This window comes from Ursus arctos, unplaced genomic scaffold (genome assembly GCF_023065955.2).
Source record: "Ursus arctos isolate Adak ecotype North America unplaced genomic scaffold, UrsArc2.0 scaffold_31, whole genome shotgun sequence".
In the NCBI taxonomy this organism is placed as follows: Eukaryota; Metazoa; Chordata; class Mammalia; order Carnivora; family Ursidae; genus Ursus; species Ursus arctos.
The window spans coordinates 8563312-8582078 of NW_026622997.1; the positions used below are offsets into that span (position 1 = coordinate 8563312).

Consider the following 18767-nt stretch of genomic DNA (forward strand, 5'->3'; position numbering starts at 1 on the left):
TTCAGTTTCATTAATTTCTTCAAATCTGAAGTAATTCACTGATGGGGCTGCAGGCTTGCCTTTTCTCTCATTTATCCACTTCTTTGAGACCTTTTATAAGCTTCCTTCTCTTTAAGGATTCAGTCAAATCAGGGTCTATTACTATATTCCCATATGGTCTCCATTAGCAGATATGCAGTATCATAATTTAAAATAAATAACAGAAGCAAGCTCTACTAGACTCACTCCTCAAAGATTCTAAGCCGTTGATTTTTGCTTTGCTCTCTGTCCCCACGGCACCGTTTACCAAGACCGCGCTCCGGCCTTAATTTTCCGGGTCATTCACGCACTCGACAGAAGTTAGGCCCTTTGCCATCTGTGTGGGCACCATTACTCAGTATTTACTGTTTTATTCTGTACAGACCTGTGTCTGTGCATTACTGCTCTAACCCACACATTACAAATGCAAATGCCCCAGAAATGAGACGGTGATGAGGATGGGTCTACGAGCTGGGGAGGCCATGCAGACTTAGAGAGCCCGTATCTCACTGAAGGGGCAGCCACGCGTTACTCTGTGGGAACGCAGGCCCAGTTTTCCAGCTCTTTCTCACTTCCAGAAATGGCAAGAAATCGAGATGTTAAATGTGGAATCTCCCAGTTTTAAAACGCTAACCACTTACTCAGAAAAAAAAATAGAACACACCGCCCAGGCCAAAGAACACATTTGCCGGTCAAATGCAGCTCATGGGTCACTAACTTTGACCTCCCCTCCAGCTGAAACTCTTTCCTGGATCACAAAGCCCATACATGAGGAATATCTTGTTTTCCCAGGGTCTCTATTGAGAGGGGACGAATGAACCAAGAAATGACAATAGAGATGGATTTCCGTGCAGCTAATGCAGCTCTACTTCTCAGCCCTGTGCCTGCCTGGGCTCCTTCTCCCGGGCTATAGATTTAGTGTTTTCTGACGTAAGAAATTTCAACCACGATGGACTAGGACTGCTGTCTCTTTCCATTCTGATTTCCCTTCTGTCACATTTCCCCTTGTCTCAGGTGGCACTGAACTGACCAAGGATCTTCTTGGGAAACTATAAAGGGGAAATGAGTTGAAGATACATTAAGTTTGAGTTGAGAGGGATGTTTTTGTGTGGTTAGGACAAGTAATGCCCGTGGGCCACAGCAAGACTTCCCCACTCGGACTGTGGACTGGCATGGGGTGAGAAGTCTGCAGGACCAAGCTGTTGGACCTGCCCCTGGGCCCAAGCCCCAGATTCCACACTGTACCTGGGATCCTGCAACTTCCTGCCAACACCTGGGGACTTCATGGGCCTCTCATCTGGATCCATCCTCTTATGGATGACAAACCACTGCTGGGTGCGCTCCCCCAGGCCCAAGAAGGGCTCTGGGGTGGCTGTTTCCAGGGAGCACAGCTGGAACGTGAGTATGTGTATGTGTGAGGACCGGACAAGTGTTGGATGGAGCCTGGGATGGATAAGGAAAGGGAGGGGCCAGGCTTCAATGGGAATTCTAAATCCAAACCTAGTCTTCCCAGTCTCTTCTAAGGCATATTTTTCAAAGGAGAAGAAAACGTAACTATTCAATAGTTTATTAGTGTGATTTCTAATATTTAACTTATAAAATCTTTATTTTTTTAAAGTTTTATTAATTTATTTGAGAGAGAGAGACAGAGAGTGAGAAGAGAGCATGAGCGGGGAGGAGAGGGAGAAGCAGGCTCCCACTGAGCAGAGAGCCCGACATGGGGCTCATTCCCAGGACCCTGGCTCATGACCCAAGCCAAAGGCAGACACTTCACCGACTGAGCCACCCAGGCGCCCCTAACTTATAAAATCTTTGAATCTTTAGACCTCCATTTGTACCCAAACCCAGGACCCCACAATATTGGGGGTGTACCTGGATCACAGTAACTTTTGTCCATAGTTGTTTGGGTCACTACTCTGCTGTGTAACTATTGCTCTAAAATTTAGTGGCATAAAATAACCATCTTATTTTGCTCATGGATTTTGAGGGACAGAAATTCAGACAAGGCACAGCTTGTCTCTGCTGCACATGCCTGGAGCCTCTGCTGAGAGGACCCCATGGTAGGGGTGACTCTGCAGCTGAGGGCTGGAATGGTGTCAGGGGGTTAGTGCTGGCTGTCAGCTGGGATCTCAGCTGGGATCTCAGCTGGGCTGTGAACTGCAGCCCCCAGTGTGGCCCAGGCTTCCTTAAAGGATGGCAGCCACGGGGGAATCAAACTCTTTACGTGTTGTATCTGTGCTCGAAAGGTGAGAATCCCCGAGAATCCCTAAGTAGAGCAGTAGTATTCTGTTGGTTACAACCAAGTCACAAGCCCCCCCAAGATCCTACGGGAGGAGACATGAACTCCATCTCTCAGGGGGAGGAGGGTTAAAGAATCTGGAGGTTATGTTTTAAAACTACCACTCAGGTTAAAATATTTTTAACCATCCTCATGTTACAATGACTTCCAAGAATATATCTAATGGCAGTTCAAAGAACATTCTAAGGAAACTTAAAATCTCTTTGAAATTTTAGTTCATACAAAGAAGAGACATAGTACAGGTTTTCCTCATACCTGATAGAAATCCTAAAATTTTGTGTATCAGTGACAAATTTTTAAAGCTGAAAGATATTTTTCTAAAGCATCTATTAAAAAAAGATACTTTTGATAAACCATGTAATAGGAAAGAGTGAATTATATCTTTCTATTCTATCAAAATTATCATGAAATTGTTACCACATGAAGAGACAATACCGTGCTGCCCAAAAAGCGCAGGTGTTGTATACTGTTCGTCCTCATATATACAACTACAAAAATATTCAGGACACAAAGTGGTAATTAAATCCCAGAGAAGGAAAGACCAACACAAGCAAGTGTAGTCTAGGAACACTTCGTGAAAGATGAGGGAAAGATGGGATTTCAACAGAGAGAAGAAGAATGGAAGCTGAGGGCAGAGCTGAGTCAACTGGTCAACTCATAGTGTCAGTTACACATGACATCACTTCTGATTGTCTCAATCTCCATGCTGATTGGTCAGTGCCTCCCATAGCAGTTGGTACATGTTTTGCACACCATCCCTGTCAGTTAGAAGGGGCAACAGTAACAAAGACGCAGAGAAGGAATAATCTTGGCCTGTTTAATCAAACGGTAAGGAAATTAGATTGGCTTGAGTCCAGCTGGGACAGTTATGGGGAGGACAGCTGTTTAATTATGGTAAAACAAATTGTGAAGAATACTGAATGTTAAGAAAAGGAATTTGTATATAATCCTCCAACCAGTGGGGGGTAATGAATCACCCTGTAAAGTAATGACAAAATGGAGATGTTTATTGTATTTTAGGAAGATTGCAGCAGTAGTCGAACGAGGGGAAAACTAGAGAAATCTTTTCAGGAAGTGGTTGTAATAATCCAGGCATGAACTTATCAGATGTTAATTGGTGATTTGGGCCAATTTGTATATGACTTCTTTAACTCAAGTTTCTTATTATTAGCTTATAATGGATTATGTGTTGGAGAGCTCTACTAAAAATGCCCCACTTAAATCCTCTGGTTCCATCTCCTTCCAGCCACTGCTGCAGTGAGTAGCTTTATTCAACCAGCTTTATGCTGGAGCCCCCTTGGAGTGCCTCTTCTCCTTTCCCATCCCTGGATCATCTGATGCAGTGGCTAGCTGGGGTGTCCAACCCACCCCCTGGGCACTCACTTATGTACAACTAAGAAATGCAGGGTTATTAATACCCTATGCAGCAACCGTTGACCACTGGGGATGTGTGCTTTCCCTTTTCTCCCCATCCCACAGTGACATATTTTCATGGAGCTTCCCAAAGTCCCTGTGGGGTCAGATGGTCACTATAGAGATGGCTACCTGGACTGCATTGGCTTTCCTCTTCACTCTCCCACCTCATCTTCCCCGTGCTCCCTGTGACTACATCCCCAGATGGCCCACCCACACATAAGCCTTTGTATTTGGGGAAGCCTGGGCTAAGCTAGTTCTTTTGAAGCCACCACGGTGGGACCTCATATAATGTTCTGCTCCCATTAGGAACATCAATATAGCCAATAGCTAATACCTCCTTTTGACCTTTTAATTTTTAAAAATGAGGTTGCAGAGCTGATGCAGTCCCATATTGCAGCAGTGGTTTGAGGCATATAGGGAGGTAATTTGGAGTCCTGGGATCAGCAGAGAATTTCAGGTCATGAGATCTGGATTTGAGCTTTGCTACCTACTAGGCAAATGAGAGGGCAAATTATATCTTTTCTAGTCTTCCATACCTTCATCTATAAAATGGGGACGTTAGTAACTACCTACCTTCATAGGGTTCCTATAAATACCAAACAGGAACAATATATGTGTGGTACACATTTGCTAATTTGAGTGCTCAGTTTACATTCTCCCTTTCTCTTCGTTATGCCATCCCAACTTTTGTTTGGATGGATATTCACCCTTCTCCAACACATCCCATGTTTCACACTATCTCCACTGCTCTGCCTTGTACGAGAGTATGCTCTAATTGACTAAATCCAAGGAGACCATTTGTCATTTTCCTGGACATGTTGATGGAAAAAGCAAGAAGAAATTTGTTATGAGATTTGGGAAAGAAACTCCCTCACTCTTCTGACAGAATTATCAAAAAACCAATCTCTTTAGCCCTGAATATGAATGAGACAGCACGTAATGCCTAGAAATCACTAGACATCATCTAGTGGCCCTAACGAGGGTCAGCCTAAAGATAAAGCAGAAAGGAGCCATGGTGAGATTAGTGAACTTCTGAACCAAGCCACATCTAAAGCCCACATGACCCCTAGTCATTTCAGATAAGTGAGTCGTTAAATATTTTATTTAAGCCAGTTTTAGTCAGGCTGTCTCTTACCTGGAATAGAAGAAATTCCCAACTGATAGAGTATGTGAGTAAGCTTTGTAACTTGAGATCGCTATAAAAACATGAGTTTTTACTATTTTTACTCCTACTAGTTAGCAAGAATACCCATAGTCCATGGAGCAGGTTGAGAAAAATTCCTAAGTTTTCATTTTAATTTAGTACCAACTTTTGGAAAAAAATTTAAGCCACTGCCTTACAGTATGTGCAGAAATAGATCCTAGCTAGATTATCTGTATATATAGAAAGAAACAAATATAAAAAACACCCTATAAAACGGACTGAATTTTAAAATATATATTAAACTCACAAGTCATAAAAGAAAAGACTGTCAGAATTGGCTACATAAAAATAAAAATACAAAAACTGCTATAATTCAGGGGAAATTACCATAAACAAAATTAAAATGGAAAGACAAACTAGGGGGAATGTTTGAAGCTTATGTGGCAGATAAACTCACAATATACAAAGAATTCTTATAAATCAATAACAGGAAAGCCCTTCAATAAAAATAATAGGTAAAAGATTTCATGATGAAATTTGAAGGCCATAAGAAAAGATGTTGAACTTATGATCAAAGAAAGTCAAGAACTATCATTAAAAGAGATTACTAATAATTGTAATAACTAACACATATAATAACATGTAATAACTCGTACCAGGCACTGTAAGATTTCTCTAACAGATGTAGGTATAAGAATGATCATTATAGAGTTCAAACAAATGAAAACAAATATCAAGCAATAGAAAATTGGTAAAATATGTTATGATTTATTCCTATACTGAAATACATTGATGCCATTAAAAAGGATTCAATAAGGGGGTGCCTGGGTGGCTCAGTCAGTTAAGCATCTGACTCTTGATTTTGGCTCAGGTCATGATCTCAGGGTCCTGGGACCGAGCCCCGTGTTGGGCTCTGCTCTCAGTGGGGAGTCTGCTTGAGGATTTCCCTCCCTCTCCTCCTGCCCCTCCCCCTCTCTCAAAAATAAATGACTAAATCTTTAAAAAATGGTTAAGAACATAATTTTTAAAAAAGAATGTAAATTTAAAAGAAAAGGATGCAATAGGCTCTTGAATGTTAACATGGAAAGAAGTATGATATGTATTTTGAGTTTATCAAAGTATAGAATGATCCCATTATAATAAAATACATATTTACATATACATTTACAGTCTAGAAATAAATGCCGACTACTAATAATAGTTACCTCTCGAGTGTAGGGTTACCTTAAGATCATTTTATGTAAAGTTTTTATAAAATTTATATAGTATAAAAAAATATTTGTTTATAAAATAAATAATTAAATGAGCACAAATGAGAAATAAATCAGGGTTGGGTAATAAGTGGCCACCTTAGCGGTTGAATGCATTCCCCTCGTCCTTAGCTTCCCAACGTGATGAAGCATGTGGCCGATGATAGTGACTATCATGGAAGGCAGGAGGAGGGGCAGCATTGAGATCCACACTCCACTGTCTCAAAGTAGTGCATACAGTGGGGTTGGAGGATTAGAGAGGACATAGAGAAGGGCTTCCACGGAAGTATGAGACAAGTAAACAGAACTTCCCCAACCAGGAAACTAGGAATGGAGAAATTTCACAATCAGCTCCAGTTGAAGTAAGGGATTTCATTTCTCATGTTCACTCTCCTAAACTCCTACCTGTGGTGTTGAGAATTGGCTGCTTAAAAAGTATGAGTAGTCATTTGCCAGGTTCTGGCTATGAAGGCCAGGGGCTGCCTGATCTCCTCTGCCACTAACCAGGAATTTCTTGTACCTGATCTCATCCCTTCCTGGTCCTTTGGAGTTACCTTCGGACTAATTTGGTAACAGGTCAGCACTGCTAGGAACAGCCAAAGCCTGATACGATCCTATGAACTAAGGCCCTTGGCTAAGTTGACATCTCCCTGCTCCCACCCCCAGAGCCTGAAGTTCGGAGTTCTAGATAACAAGCACAAGGAGGCATTACACAAACGAATAAGCCTCAGGCTCCCTTTATCTCAGCCTTGGCATCAACTTTGATGAGTTACGAGAAAGTTTTCTGGTTGAATCCTAGGCCATACAACTCAAAAGGATCAGACAGTTCCAGCTTGTGATTTTTCAGATGAGAAAACTGAAGCTTAGATAAGTTATCTGAATTCCCCTGAGGCCATGACCAATTTTAGAGCTGACTTGAGAATCCAGTCCTCCTTATGTAGCATAATTTCCATTCTGCCATGCCACATCTTTGGCTGCCACATTTCCAGTGGCAGGGTTTCAAAGTTTCAGGGGTTTGTAAATATTTGGGTAAATATAATCAACTGACTCCTTTTCTTGAGTTCTTTAAACTGTGGGTGATAGTTGAAAGCAGCAACTGTAACATTATCTAATGGGATCGTCAATGCATAGAATAAAAATTTGTTTCTTCAAATAGATCAATGAAATTCAATAAACTTCTAGACAGACATAAAGAAAAAACAGAGAAGACACAATATAAAGAATAAAAAAGAGGAAATCACTACAAACTCTACAGGCAGTAAAAGGATAATGAATAATACAAAACTATATACATAAGTTTGACTGCTTAGATTAAATGAACCAAGGCCTCAAGGCCACAGTCAAGACTCGTCCAAGAAAAAATAGGCACACCTGAATAGTTCTATCTGTATCTGTTAAATAGATTGTTGTTTAAAACCTGCCAAAAAGGAAAACTCCAGGCCCAGATGGTTGTATTGACAAATTCCACCCAATGTTTAAAGAAAAACACCCAATTCTACACAATCAACACCATACAGGAGGTTTTAGTCAATGCAACAAGGCAAGAAAAAGAAATAAATGACATATAGATTGAAAAGGAAGAAATTAAATTGTAGCTGTTCTCAGATAATAGTTGTTGTCTCAGGAAACATGATGTCTATATAGAAATCTCAAGGAATCTATCAAAAAGCTTGTAGAACTAATACTAATGAGTTTAGCAAGATGGAAAGATACAAGGTCAACAGAAAAAATAAATTTTATTTTTATATATTGGCAATGAGTAATTAAATGCCATTTACAATAGCTCTAAAAAAAGATAAGTAGTTGGGTATAAAGCTAACATGCAGAATCTGTATGCTAAAAACTACAAAGTGCCAATGAAAGAAATCAAAGAGACCTAAATAAATGGAGAGCCATACAATGTTCATAGATTGGAAGGTTCAATATAGTTAAGATGGCAAATCTGCCCAAATTGATCTAAAATTTAATGCAATTCCAATAAAAATCCAAGTATTTTTTGTATAGACTAGGTGACTCTAAGAGTCTATATGGCGAAGCAAAAAGACTAGAATATCAGGAAGTTATTTAAAAAAAAACAAGAATAATATTGGAGGATACATATCAACTAATTTTAAGACTTGCTGTAAAGCTGCAGTGTGATATTAACAAAGGAATAGTTCAATGAAACAGAATAGAGTCCAGAAATAGACTCACACAATATAGCCAACTGATTTTTGATGAAGGTACAAAAAAATATTCAATGGAATAACAAATAATGTTGGAACAATTTGATACCAATATGCATACAAATATGCATACAGTCTTAACAAATAATGTTGGAACAATTTGATACCAATATGCATACAAATTAACTTTGACGTAAACCTCTATCTCAAACAAAAAAATTAATTAAAAAATAGACCATATGGGCTCTTTCCATAATTTGGCTATTGTTGATAATGCTGCTATGAGACCAAGAAACAGACTCTTAACTATAGAGAACAACCTGGTGGTCACCAGAAGAGCAGTGGGCGGGGGAGGGGTGAAACAGGGATGGGGCTGAAGGAGAGCACTTGGTGCGATGAGCACCAGGTGTTGTATGTAAGTGCTGAATCACTAAATTGTACACATGAAACTAATACTACACTGTATGTTAACCAACTGGAACTTAAATAAAAATTTGGAAGAAAAAAATATAAAGTGGGTTTCATAATTGGGGAAAAAAATAAATAAGGTGGGTTTCCTGTAAAAAAAATAAATAAATAAAAATTGAAAAATAATAGTAATGAAATTTAAAATAGACCATAAATCTAAATGGAAAATGTAAAACTGAAATTTGGAGAAGAAATCTTAAATCACAACCCAAGCCAAAATCAAGAGTCAGACACTTAACCAATTGAGCCACACAGGTGCCCCAATAACAGAGATTTTTTTTTTTTTAAACCACATATGCCCTGACCAGTGCCTCTGGAAGAAAAGGAATTTGTCAAAATTTGTAGGCATTAGTTATTTATCAAAACTCACAGAACTGCACACCAAAAAGAGCAAATTATATTTAGCATAAGTAAAAAAAAAAAAAATTAACCTTTGGGAAAAGCCTATCCTCAAATTGTAACTAAAGACAAATTTTAAGCCACTAGCTCGGGTCTTTTTATTTTGGGGGGCTCAAATTAAAGTGATGGGTGGCAAGAATATATACCACGAGGCTGGTTCTTCTTTTGTGATTTAGTTTATTACCAGAAGCAATAAACACACGTCTGCAGAGGGGTCAAAAATGGAGGGCAGGGAGCGAGTCTGATCCGTTAGGAGCCCGAGCACTGAATGTTCTGTTTACGTATTTCACAATCACGCTGTTGATCAGGTCGTGTCATCCACGCCTACAAGCTGTTTAAGGACTAAATCCTAATAGGGATGGACCAACGTATAATACATCACGGTCACCACAGGGGATGTCAAAACTCCCCTGGGGCTGCCGGAGCCCTGGAGGATCATAATGGCTTTAGGAAAATTATTACCCAGCCTGGCTTTCCATGAGATAGAAGCCCACAGAGTGCTTCACAGCCTTGGAGTGTGAGTGCGTTTTTACAGAAAGCTCCAGGACGTTGCAGGGCAGTGCTTCCCTGGGCAAGCAGAGGGGACATCCAGGAGCTCTGGCTGGTATGAGGGTCTCTAGAAAGTGGTTGCAGAAGAAAACAAGTGCACATGGAGCTAAATATTTAGTACTTTCTGTCTGTCGGTTGTGATGATGTTGTCAGTGACACCATAATTGATTTAATGAGTATATTAATACCATAGAAGATATTTCTTGGTTTCTGGTTTGCTTTTCCTTCAGGGTTCCTCAAGAGTGTGTGGTCCTTCCCTGTTCTCCCAAAGTCAATATTAGGTTCAGATATTTTCTTATCTCAGAACCTAATTTTCTGAATCTATTGGGCAATCATTTCCTGTCTACCTCCAGTGCCAAGAAGTTGGTATCTCAGGGCAATCTCCCCTCAACTGACCTCATTATCCATGAATCCTATAGGGGCCATCTTAGAAGCAATCCCAGGCACAGGTTTTCCTGCTGTAAACTCTGTCTTCCTGCGTGCTGGACCCCATGGCACTACGGGGGACTCAGTGTTGGCTGTGCACAGTGTCAGTTATGGCTGTCACTGACCCCCTGCCAAAGGTCCTGCAAAGTGGCAGGTGCTGCTCTGACTGATGAATTTTCCAACCCATGATCACTCCTAGTTGGGAGAAAATAAAGACTTTGAGATAATCAATCGATCCCACTATTGTCTCTTTGCTATGATCTGAACCAGCCACTTTCTTTTTTTTTCTTTCTTTCTTTCTTTTCTTTTTTCTTCTCCCCTCCCCCATGGGCAGCACAGGAAGGTTTATTGAGCTCTAACAAAGTGATAGTACACAGCTCTCGGGAGGGGAACCGAGGGCATCGCCCCTGAACCATCCTTTTTCAACAAAGCAAGAAGAACGGGTGGTGTTTAGATACCGGTAATCTTCATTGACAGCAGTACCAAAAATAAGAGGAGACACCGACCAAGGGCCGGGGTTGGCTCTAACACCTACACGGCTGGTGACTGAACTTGGCCTACCTCTGACTTGGCGCTGTCTTCTAAGATCAATGTAAAAGAACCACATTCACTGCACTTTCAAAAAAAAAAAAAAAGCATCCTTGGAAAAACAGTGACAGTGTGATATTGTAATGCCTTCTACATGTTTCTGCATAAAATAGCACTTTCCTTTACTACTTTTCCTTTAAGTGTTCAGTGGAATGAGAGACAATCCTGATTTGTTTAGAATATGTTCCTTTCTGGGAAGACATTTGACTTTTTATTTCTTTTTTTTTTTTTAAAGATTTTATTTATTTATTTGACAGAGATAGAGACAGACAGCAAGAGAGGGAACACAAGCAGGGGGAGTGGGAGAGGAAGAAGCAGGCTCATAGCGGAGGAGCCTGATGTGGGGCTCGATCCCAGAACGCCGGGATCACGCCCTGAGCCGAAGGCAGACGCTTAACAACTGAGCCACCCAGGCGCCCCTGACTTTTTATTTCTCACTGACTTTTTCTATAGGTGTGAGCTCCTTACCACCCATCCCTCAGCCCTGCTTTCCATCATGCCCCTTCACTTCCCTGATAATACTTCTAAAATCTGTGTTTTAAGTGACACTATGCAATTTAAAACAAACGATGTATACCTTTTTATTTTTAAAAAGATTGATTTATTTATTTGAGACAGAAAGAGTGCAAGTGAGCAGGGGAAGATGGAGAGAGAGGGAGAGAATCCCAAGCAGACTCCACGCTGAGTCTGGAGCCCGACATGGGGCTCGATCCCACGACCCTGAGATCATGATGAGCTGAAACCAAGAGCCAGATGTTCAACTGACTGAGCCATCCGGGCGCCCCACAATGTATAACTTTTGAAAGATAAAGGGAATCGGAGCTTCCTCTCCTCTTTGCCCTCACCTCCCAAGTGCCCACACAATCCTGTTTGCCCCCACCCAGCCCACTGCCAGGTAGGTACAGGCCCAAACTCACCACGATTCTATTTCTGATTAAATTGCAAAGAACATAAAAGTATATTATTACATGTGACATTTGCCATAGGTTTCTCAAAAATAGCTTTTATCAAGTTAAGGAAATTCCTTTCTAGGTCTAGTTCGCTAATGTTTTTGTTTTGTTTTGTTTTGTTTTGTTTTGTTTTGTTTTAGTTTTATCTGCAAGTATCTGAGATGTTATTAATGTGGTGAATTACACAGGTAGATATTTTAATGTCAAACTATCTTTGAATAAAGCCTACTTTCATATGTATATGTTCATAGACTGCTGGATAAAATTTGTTAATATTTTTTTGAGATTTTTGCCACTATCTTTATAATTAATTCCTTGCATTTTTAAAAATCTGGTTTGAATACTGAGAACTTCTGTAATGCCTTCTTCCTCATGTGACTCGGCCAGATATTTCAATTTATTGTAGGGAAAAATTAAATCTTCATCCACCATAAGAAGAAGTCAATAATAAAGTAAAATTGATTAGCCACAAAATATCAATATAAGAATTACTTAGGAATAAGAAAGTAAATACGAGAAGAAACTTCCAACAAGATTGAGAGGAGTTGCCTCTAGAGAAAAGAGCGACAAAACTGGGAACTGCTCGATTTGCTTTCATTTTATTTTGTTTTGTTTGTTAAAATAACCCTTTCAGTATTACTTTTCTTTTTAAACCATGAATATGTATTACTTTGATAAAAACTAAGGAACACATTTAGGTCTCACAAAACTCAGAGACGTTTCTGGTGCAGAATCTATTTTGAAATCTGTGACATCTTCTTTCTTTTTTCTAGTGAACATATATTGCAGGCATGGCTTATTTATCGAAGCTTTTTCCAACCAGTTCATTTTGCTCTTCTCTTTCTCTGAACATGTGAAGCTTCTTCCCTCCACCTTGTAACATACCCAAACACTGGACTTCTCCCAAGCAAATATTGGAAGACATTTTTAACTACACACCGTGCCCCCCCATTAGAAAGCATCTAATGGAATAATCTTAATAGTCATTTTAAAACGTCCTATGAAGGACTTTTGGTCTGGGGACATAATTCCATAGAGGTCATTCATTGGTTGGTTGAGGGGTTTTTCTGGCATCTGGTTGAGTGAGAGAGGCTATGCTTTGCTTGGACAACTAATTCAGGGTACATGATGGCTGCTGGAGGGATCCTTGAGTGATGGTGCTGTCAGGAGGCACGTCTTAGACCCAATGTGGGCTGATGGGGAAGGGCTTCCCTTTACAGACACTGGTCTGCCATCGGCAGTTCATGGCAAGGCTAACTCTGGAGAAGAGAGGATACCTACCATTTGTAGGATTATAATTTTAAATCAGGAGGCAGACTGATAGAAGGTAGGCTGCAAACCAATCATGACACAAAGTATTCTTTTTTGATTTGTTTCTTCTTGTTTGCAATGGAAACGAGAGTCTCTTTTTTTTTTTCTGTTAAAATAGTTAAGGCAGTAGCTTTTGAGTTTTGTGGGATTTTTAAAAATTGCCGCTGTTTGCTTGCATATTTGGTTTACCTTATGGCTTAGTTGGAAGGAGGTGACATTTTCTCTGAATTAAATTTGTATATTTAATCAGCATTTCGGATTCCTTGGAGCAGACTGTTGCTCCCTTCCATCTATTGTTGCTATTGTTATTATTGATAAAGTTTAGAAGAGTTGAAAAAGTAGCTTTTAGCTTGGTTCTGTACTTTTCATTGAGAATTGAGGCCACAAGCAGCTATCATCTTGGAGCCTCTGGGGGAAACTCTTAAAATCAGGATTTCAGACTCTAAGGATAAATCTGCTTCCTTCTGTTATTTGTGTTTCTTGTCAAGCTTTTGGAAGAATTTCAGACTAACCTTTTTAATTCTGGAGGCTGGCTGGCTATGGTATTTGAAGACTGTGATTGAGTTAAGAGGATGGATGCTAGATGCTAGATTATAGGAATAGGAATGATGAGGTTGGGGGACTATATTGACATTTGGCTTCTGATTAGATTGGAAAAAGGGCAATTACAGTTGATGTGGCCATATTATATTTGATTGGATTAAAGTGTGGCTGGTTGAATTATGTAATTGAAAAAGGAGGTGGCCAAGCAATCTGATTTATGTTATATCTAATAGAGGTCATCATACAGGGAGCCTGGAAAGAAGACAGTATTAGTAACTTTGCGTATCCGCAGGTGGTGGTGGCAGTGGAGGCTGCTGGAGGTTTTCTGTAGGAGATGACCTTGGAGCTGATCTTGAGGGCTGGCACCAGGAGAGCAGGGTTCCAAGAAGAGTACGTCCAAAAGAAACAGTTTATGAAAGGGCCTCCTGTAATCAGGAACATTGAAATGTTCCAGGCGGCTGCTGCGTGGTGTGGAGTATTGGGAAATGGGTGGGTGGGTTTAGTGATTAGGACCCGGTAGGAAAAATTTAACATTCCAGTTTTATCTTAAAAGAGAGAGTGGGAGGAGATTTTCAAGAAAGGGAGTGACATTATCAGGTATGTTTTAATTTCTTACGAGGATCACTGGATAGTGTATAGAAGATAGACAATAAGAATAGACTGATGATGGGGCACCTACGAAGAGGCTTTGGGGCGGGGAAGCACAATTCCTGCATTAAGGCCAGTGGTAGGAAAGGAAAGAATAGGAAAATATACGAAAGATTTTTTTTTTTAATTGGCTATGTGTGAAGGGCAGTAGTCTAGGAAAACACCTAGATTTCTTGCTTGGCCAATTTGGTGAGTGGTAACACAGTATTTTCTTCTTGGCATGTAGGTGCCATATTTGACTGTCATAACATAAAAGGTTTCTTCTTGAGTTTGTGTCCACAGGCACCACTGCTTTTAGGAGGGGCTAGCTGAAAGGCTGGCATAGAGTTCAAAGCCCGTTTTTCTGAATGTGGTCCCATGAAGCACTGGTTTTGAGAAATGTGAACAGATACTTTGTAGAGAAAGAAATGTTGAATAATCCAAACTTTTGGTAAACGTTAAATACTATACCCTTCTTGGAGGGTCACCGTGGAAACATAGAGACTCCCAGTAAAGAGACTCTTCAACTTTCTTTAACTCAGAATTTCCCATAGTTACTTCAGTGTAGAACCCTTTCTTCACAGGACACATATTTGGGGGGATCTAACTAGACTGAATGCAGTTTTTATGTTACGAAATTTGGGAGGGGGGAGGATTCGATTATCCAAGAATCACTGTGTTTGAATCAGAAGACAGAACTATATCCAGTGGTGTGCTGTAAAGGTTTACCCACCAGCCTGGGGGATGTGGGGGAGGTAGGAGAAAGCAGAGGTGTTCGAGACACAGGAAGAAGCACGAACTAGTTGTCTTGGAGAGCGAGACAGCAGACTCGCTGGGGCAGCGTGCTAGAATTGCCAGACAGTTTTGAGTCCCCTCTGGAGGTTTGAGGTCATGACTGAAAGTGAGACTAGCCAGCAACAGCAGCGCTATTTCCTCCAGCTGCCTGGCTTTAGGAGTTGAGAAGACGGGGGCTAGGTTTAACCACCATGAGAGCTTTTCCAGGCAAGAACAACAGGAAGGAAGGGAGCGTGAGAGATTGGGAATCTGGGCAACCTGTGGTGGGTAAGGAAGCAGTGAGCACAGGGGGGTCTGACGATAAGGGACAGGTGCTGGGTCTTTGGACCAGAGGTCTAGAGCTATCAGAGGACACTTGGAGTTGGGGTACTGGAGTGTTTTGAAAATAAAGGAGGTGATAGAGTTCCCATTTGGGGGATGGGGCACTTGCTGGTAGTGAGAACTAGGGTGTGGCAAAGGAAGAGGTCATTACAGGAGGTTTGGTGTCAGGTGTTTCCGCGGATGGCGCCCAGCATTAGGATGGATGGAGGGGGGAGGGGGGAGGCAGCTGAGCCAGGTGCTAATCCTCAAGGGTTCAGGAGGACAGGGAATTCCAGAGATGACAGCAACAGCTGGGGTGGTGTCACTGGGTTGCATGAGCTTCAGGGGAGCTGGGAGTTAAAAAAAAAAAAAGTAGAGGAAATGTTCTGGGAACTGCAAGACACTCATTGCACTTTTAGACTTTGAGGTGATATGGATGCCAGAGGAGAACAACCTGTACTTTGGGGAGCTGCAGGGAGAAACGGCCTTCTCGGGGAACAGCAGGCTGCCGGGTAAAGGGAAGTTTCCCCGAGGTGGCAGAGGATTTAGAAGAGTTTGCTGATGAGGGGCTGCCTTCTTGAGGGCAGAGCGCAAGAGTTTAAGGGGCGGGGGGGATGGTTGGAGGAGACCTTGTCTGGAGTTTATAGGGGTGAGGGTCCAGGGGATGATGGAGCTGCGGTGCCTCAGGCAGGTTGAGACTGGTCCCGAGGGAGGATGGTCAGCTCAAGTTGAGTCCAATAAAAGTAGGGGGAGGCCTCGCTCCATTCAGCGGCAACACCAGCAAGGCAGCTTTGTACTTAGGTCTCTTCTGCCTTCTAGTTTCCTAGATGGCCTGTTTTCCGCCGCAAGCGGGGCTGCACCCACACTGCTTCTGCACACCTCAGCACCAGCATAAGGCCGCCTCAACAAATACTCTGCAGACATTATTCTTCAAGAAAGGACAGCAGCTACCATGCTCCTGCCTCACTGCTAACTTATTAACAGGAACTTAGCTAACATTACCACCCTCTGGGAAAGCACTAAAAGATGCTTCTGTCTGACCCCTCTCCCCTCACTCCCTTGTATCCCCAAGAAGAGGTGTGTGTCTGATTGAGGGGATAGCTGCCTACCCCCCCAGGGCCAGCATGGACATCTTCCTCTCAGACCCTGCTTTCCCCTGGTCAGCAGCCGAATCCAAGCCACTGCAGGCCTGCTTTCTTGGTGCCCTGACTCGTGCATGTCTGTGCTTGACAGGGTACCTGGACGGATGAGGGGACCCAGACAGGAAAGAGTTTGCTATGTAAACCCACCCTCTCCACGTGCAGCTCTCAAACCTGGCTTGCACTGTCCAGTATGGGAGCTCCTCGTCACAGATGGCTATTTAGATTTAAATTAATTAAAATAAAACGAAAAGCCAGGGCCTCGAAGGCAGTAGCCACATTTCAAGGGCTCAATGGCCTCATAGGGCTACACACTGGGTCAGCACAGCTAGAGAACATCATCATCACAGAAAGTTCCATTAGAATCCGCCGCCGGGAAGTATTCGAGTACTCATCATTTTGGTCCCTTTCTAACTCCGGTGTTTCTCATTGCTGCAGAATCCATAAGCGAGCCCCGAGACCCCCAGGCGTTGGGAAGGACCTGGAAGCGGGCGTGTCTGCGCGTGTGCGGAGCCGTGAGCATGGCTCAGTACAAGGGCACGATGCGCGAGGCCGGCCGAGCCATGCACCTGATCAAGAAGCGCGAAAAGCAGAAGGAGCAGATGGAGGTGCTGAAGCAGCGGATCGCCGAGGAGACCGTCATCAAGTCCAAGGTGGACAAGAGATTCTCGGCTCATTACGACGCCGTGGAGGCCGAGCTGAAGTCCAGCACGGTGGGCCTGGTGACCCTGAACGACATGAAGGCCAAGCAGGAGGCCCTGCTGAAGGAGCGGGAGATGCAGCTGGCCCAGAGGGAGCAGCTGGAGGAGCGGCGGCTGCAGCTGGAGGCGCTGCGGGAGAAGGAGCGCAAGCAGGAGCAGAAGCGCCAGATCTGCAGCCTGTCGTTCACGCTCGACGAGGGCGACGAGGGCGGCGAGGGCGACCGGGACGCGGACGCGGCGGCTGGGGAGCGGCCCCGGTCCGCGGGGGCGAGCAAGAGGAAGAAGAACCTGGGGAAGAATCCAGACGTGGACACGAGCTTCCTGCCCGACCGCGAGCGCGAGGAGGAGGAGAACCGGCTGCGGGAGCAGCTGCGGCAGGAGTGGGAGGCCAGGCGCGAGAAGGTGAAGCGCGAGGAGATGGAGGTGACGTTCAGCTACTGGGACGGCTCGGGGCACCGGCGCACGGTGCGCATCCCCAAGGGCGGCACGGTGCAGCAGTTCCTGAAGAAGGCGCTGCAGGGGCTGCGCAAGGACTTCCGCGAGCTGCGCGCGGCCGGCGTGGAGCAGCTCATGTACATCAAGGAGGACCTGATCCTGCCCCACTACCACACCTTCTACGACTTCATCGTCACCAAGGCCCGCGGCAAGAGCGGGCCGCTCTTCAGCTTCGACGTGCACGACGACGTGCGGCTGCTGAGCGACGCCACCATGGAGAAGGACGAGTCGCACGCGGGCAAGGTGGTGCTGCGCAGCTGGTACGAGAAGAACAAGCACATCTTCCCCGCCAGCCGCTGGGAGCCCTACGACCCCGAGAAGAAGTGGGACAAGTACACGATCCGATGACCCTCTTTCCGCTCCCCCGAGGCTCCCGGTCCTACCCCTCCCGGGTCCTGCAGAGCCCTGGCACGTGTCGCCTTCGCAGCCCCCTGGTGGCCTCCCGCCCGCCTCAGGGCAGCGACAACCAGCATAGGCAACTCTGTACCCTCTGTACCCGGATCTCTGTACCCTGTAACTTCCAGCTTAATGGGGTGACCTTAATTTCTTGCCCAAAATTTAATAAAGAGCCGAGGTTTCGCATTATTTTCGAGTGTGGGGGCGTTCTATTGCTGATGTTATTTTGGGGTGTTTGGTTGTTTGGGGGGTGGGTGGGTATTTTTAATGTTACTGTGTGGATTTATTAGGTGACTCTGTTGCGCTATGTTGAAACCATCACTGGGCACACTGTGGGACAGAATGAGAACAACGCGTGCATTTTTAACCTGGGTCAAAAAAGTGTTAGCAAGTAGTCACAAGCATGGACTTTGGAGCTAAACTGTCTGGGTTTGATTCCCAAGTCAGCTTCTTTACTTGCTGTGTAATTTGGGACAGATTAATTGAACCTCTGTGCCTCGGTTTCCTCTCCTGTAAGGAGGGATAAGAATAGCACCTCCTAAGATCCATGGGAAGATTAAATGAGTTAGTATGTGTAAAGCACTTAGAACTCAATAAATGTCTGCTGTTATTCTTCTGATGGTCTTGGTTAATTTATTTAAAGAACTGCTATGACCCATTTCAGAACCATGTGAGAACAAAGTTTGACCTGCCCATAACTTTTCCCAAGATCAGGGGAGGGGGGGTGGCTCACTAACTGGGGGGGCAGCCCCCTCTTGAGCGGCCCTTAGCTGGGTTGTTTAGCCCCA

At 43.4% G+C, this 18767-nt stretch overlaps 1 protein-coding gene across 1 annotated transcript; it reads left to right on the forward strand.

Annotated features, from left to right (window-relative positions):
- The first annotated feature begins 760 nt into the window (after positions 1-760).
- FAM50B (family with sequence similarity 50 member B) lies at positions 761-18222 on the forward strand. The gene is made up of 2 exons (XM_048225714.2): positions 761-1416; positions 16826-18222. Exons 1-2 carry the CDS (start codon positions 1332-1334, stop codon positions 17929-17931), a joined length of 1191 nt encoding a protein of 396 aa, XP_048081671.1. The 5' UTR covers positions 761-1331; the 3' UTR covers positions 17932-18222.
- Positions 18223-18767: the final 545 nt, after the last annotated feature.

Coding starts and splice junctions, on each gene's coding strand:
- FAM50B (XM_048225714.2), top strand. CDS start 1,332: ATGGATGACAAACCACTGCTGGGTGCGCTCCCCCAGGCCCAAGAAGGG. Junction 1,417..16,825: donor CCAGGGAGCACAGCTGGAAC/GTGAGTATGTGT, acceptor TCATTGCTGCAG/AATCCATAAGCGAGCCCCGA.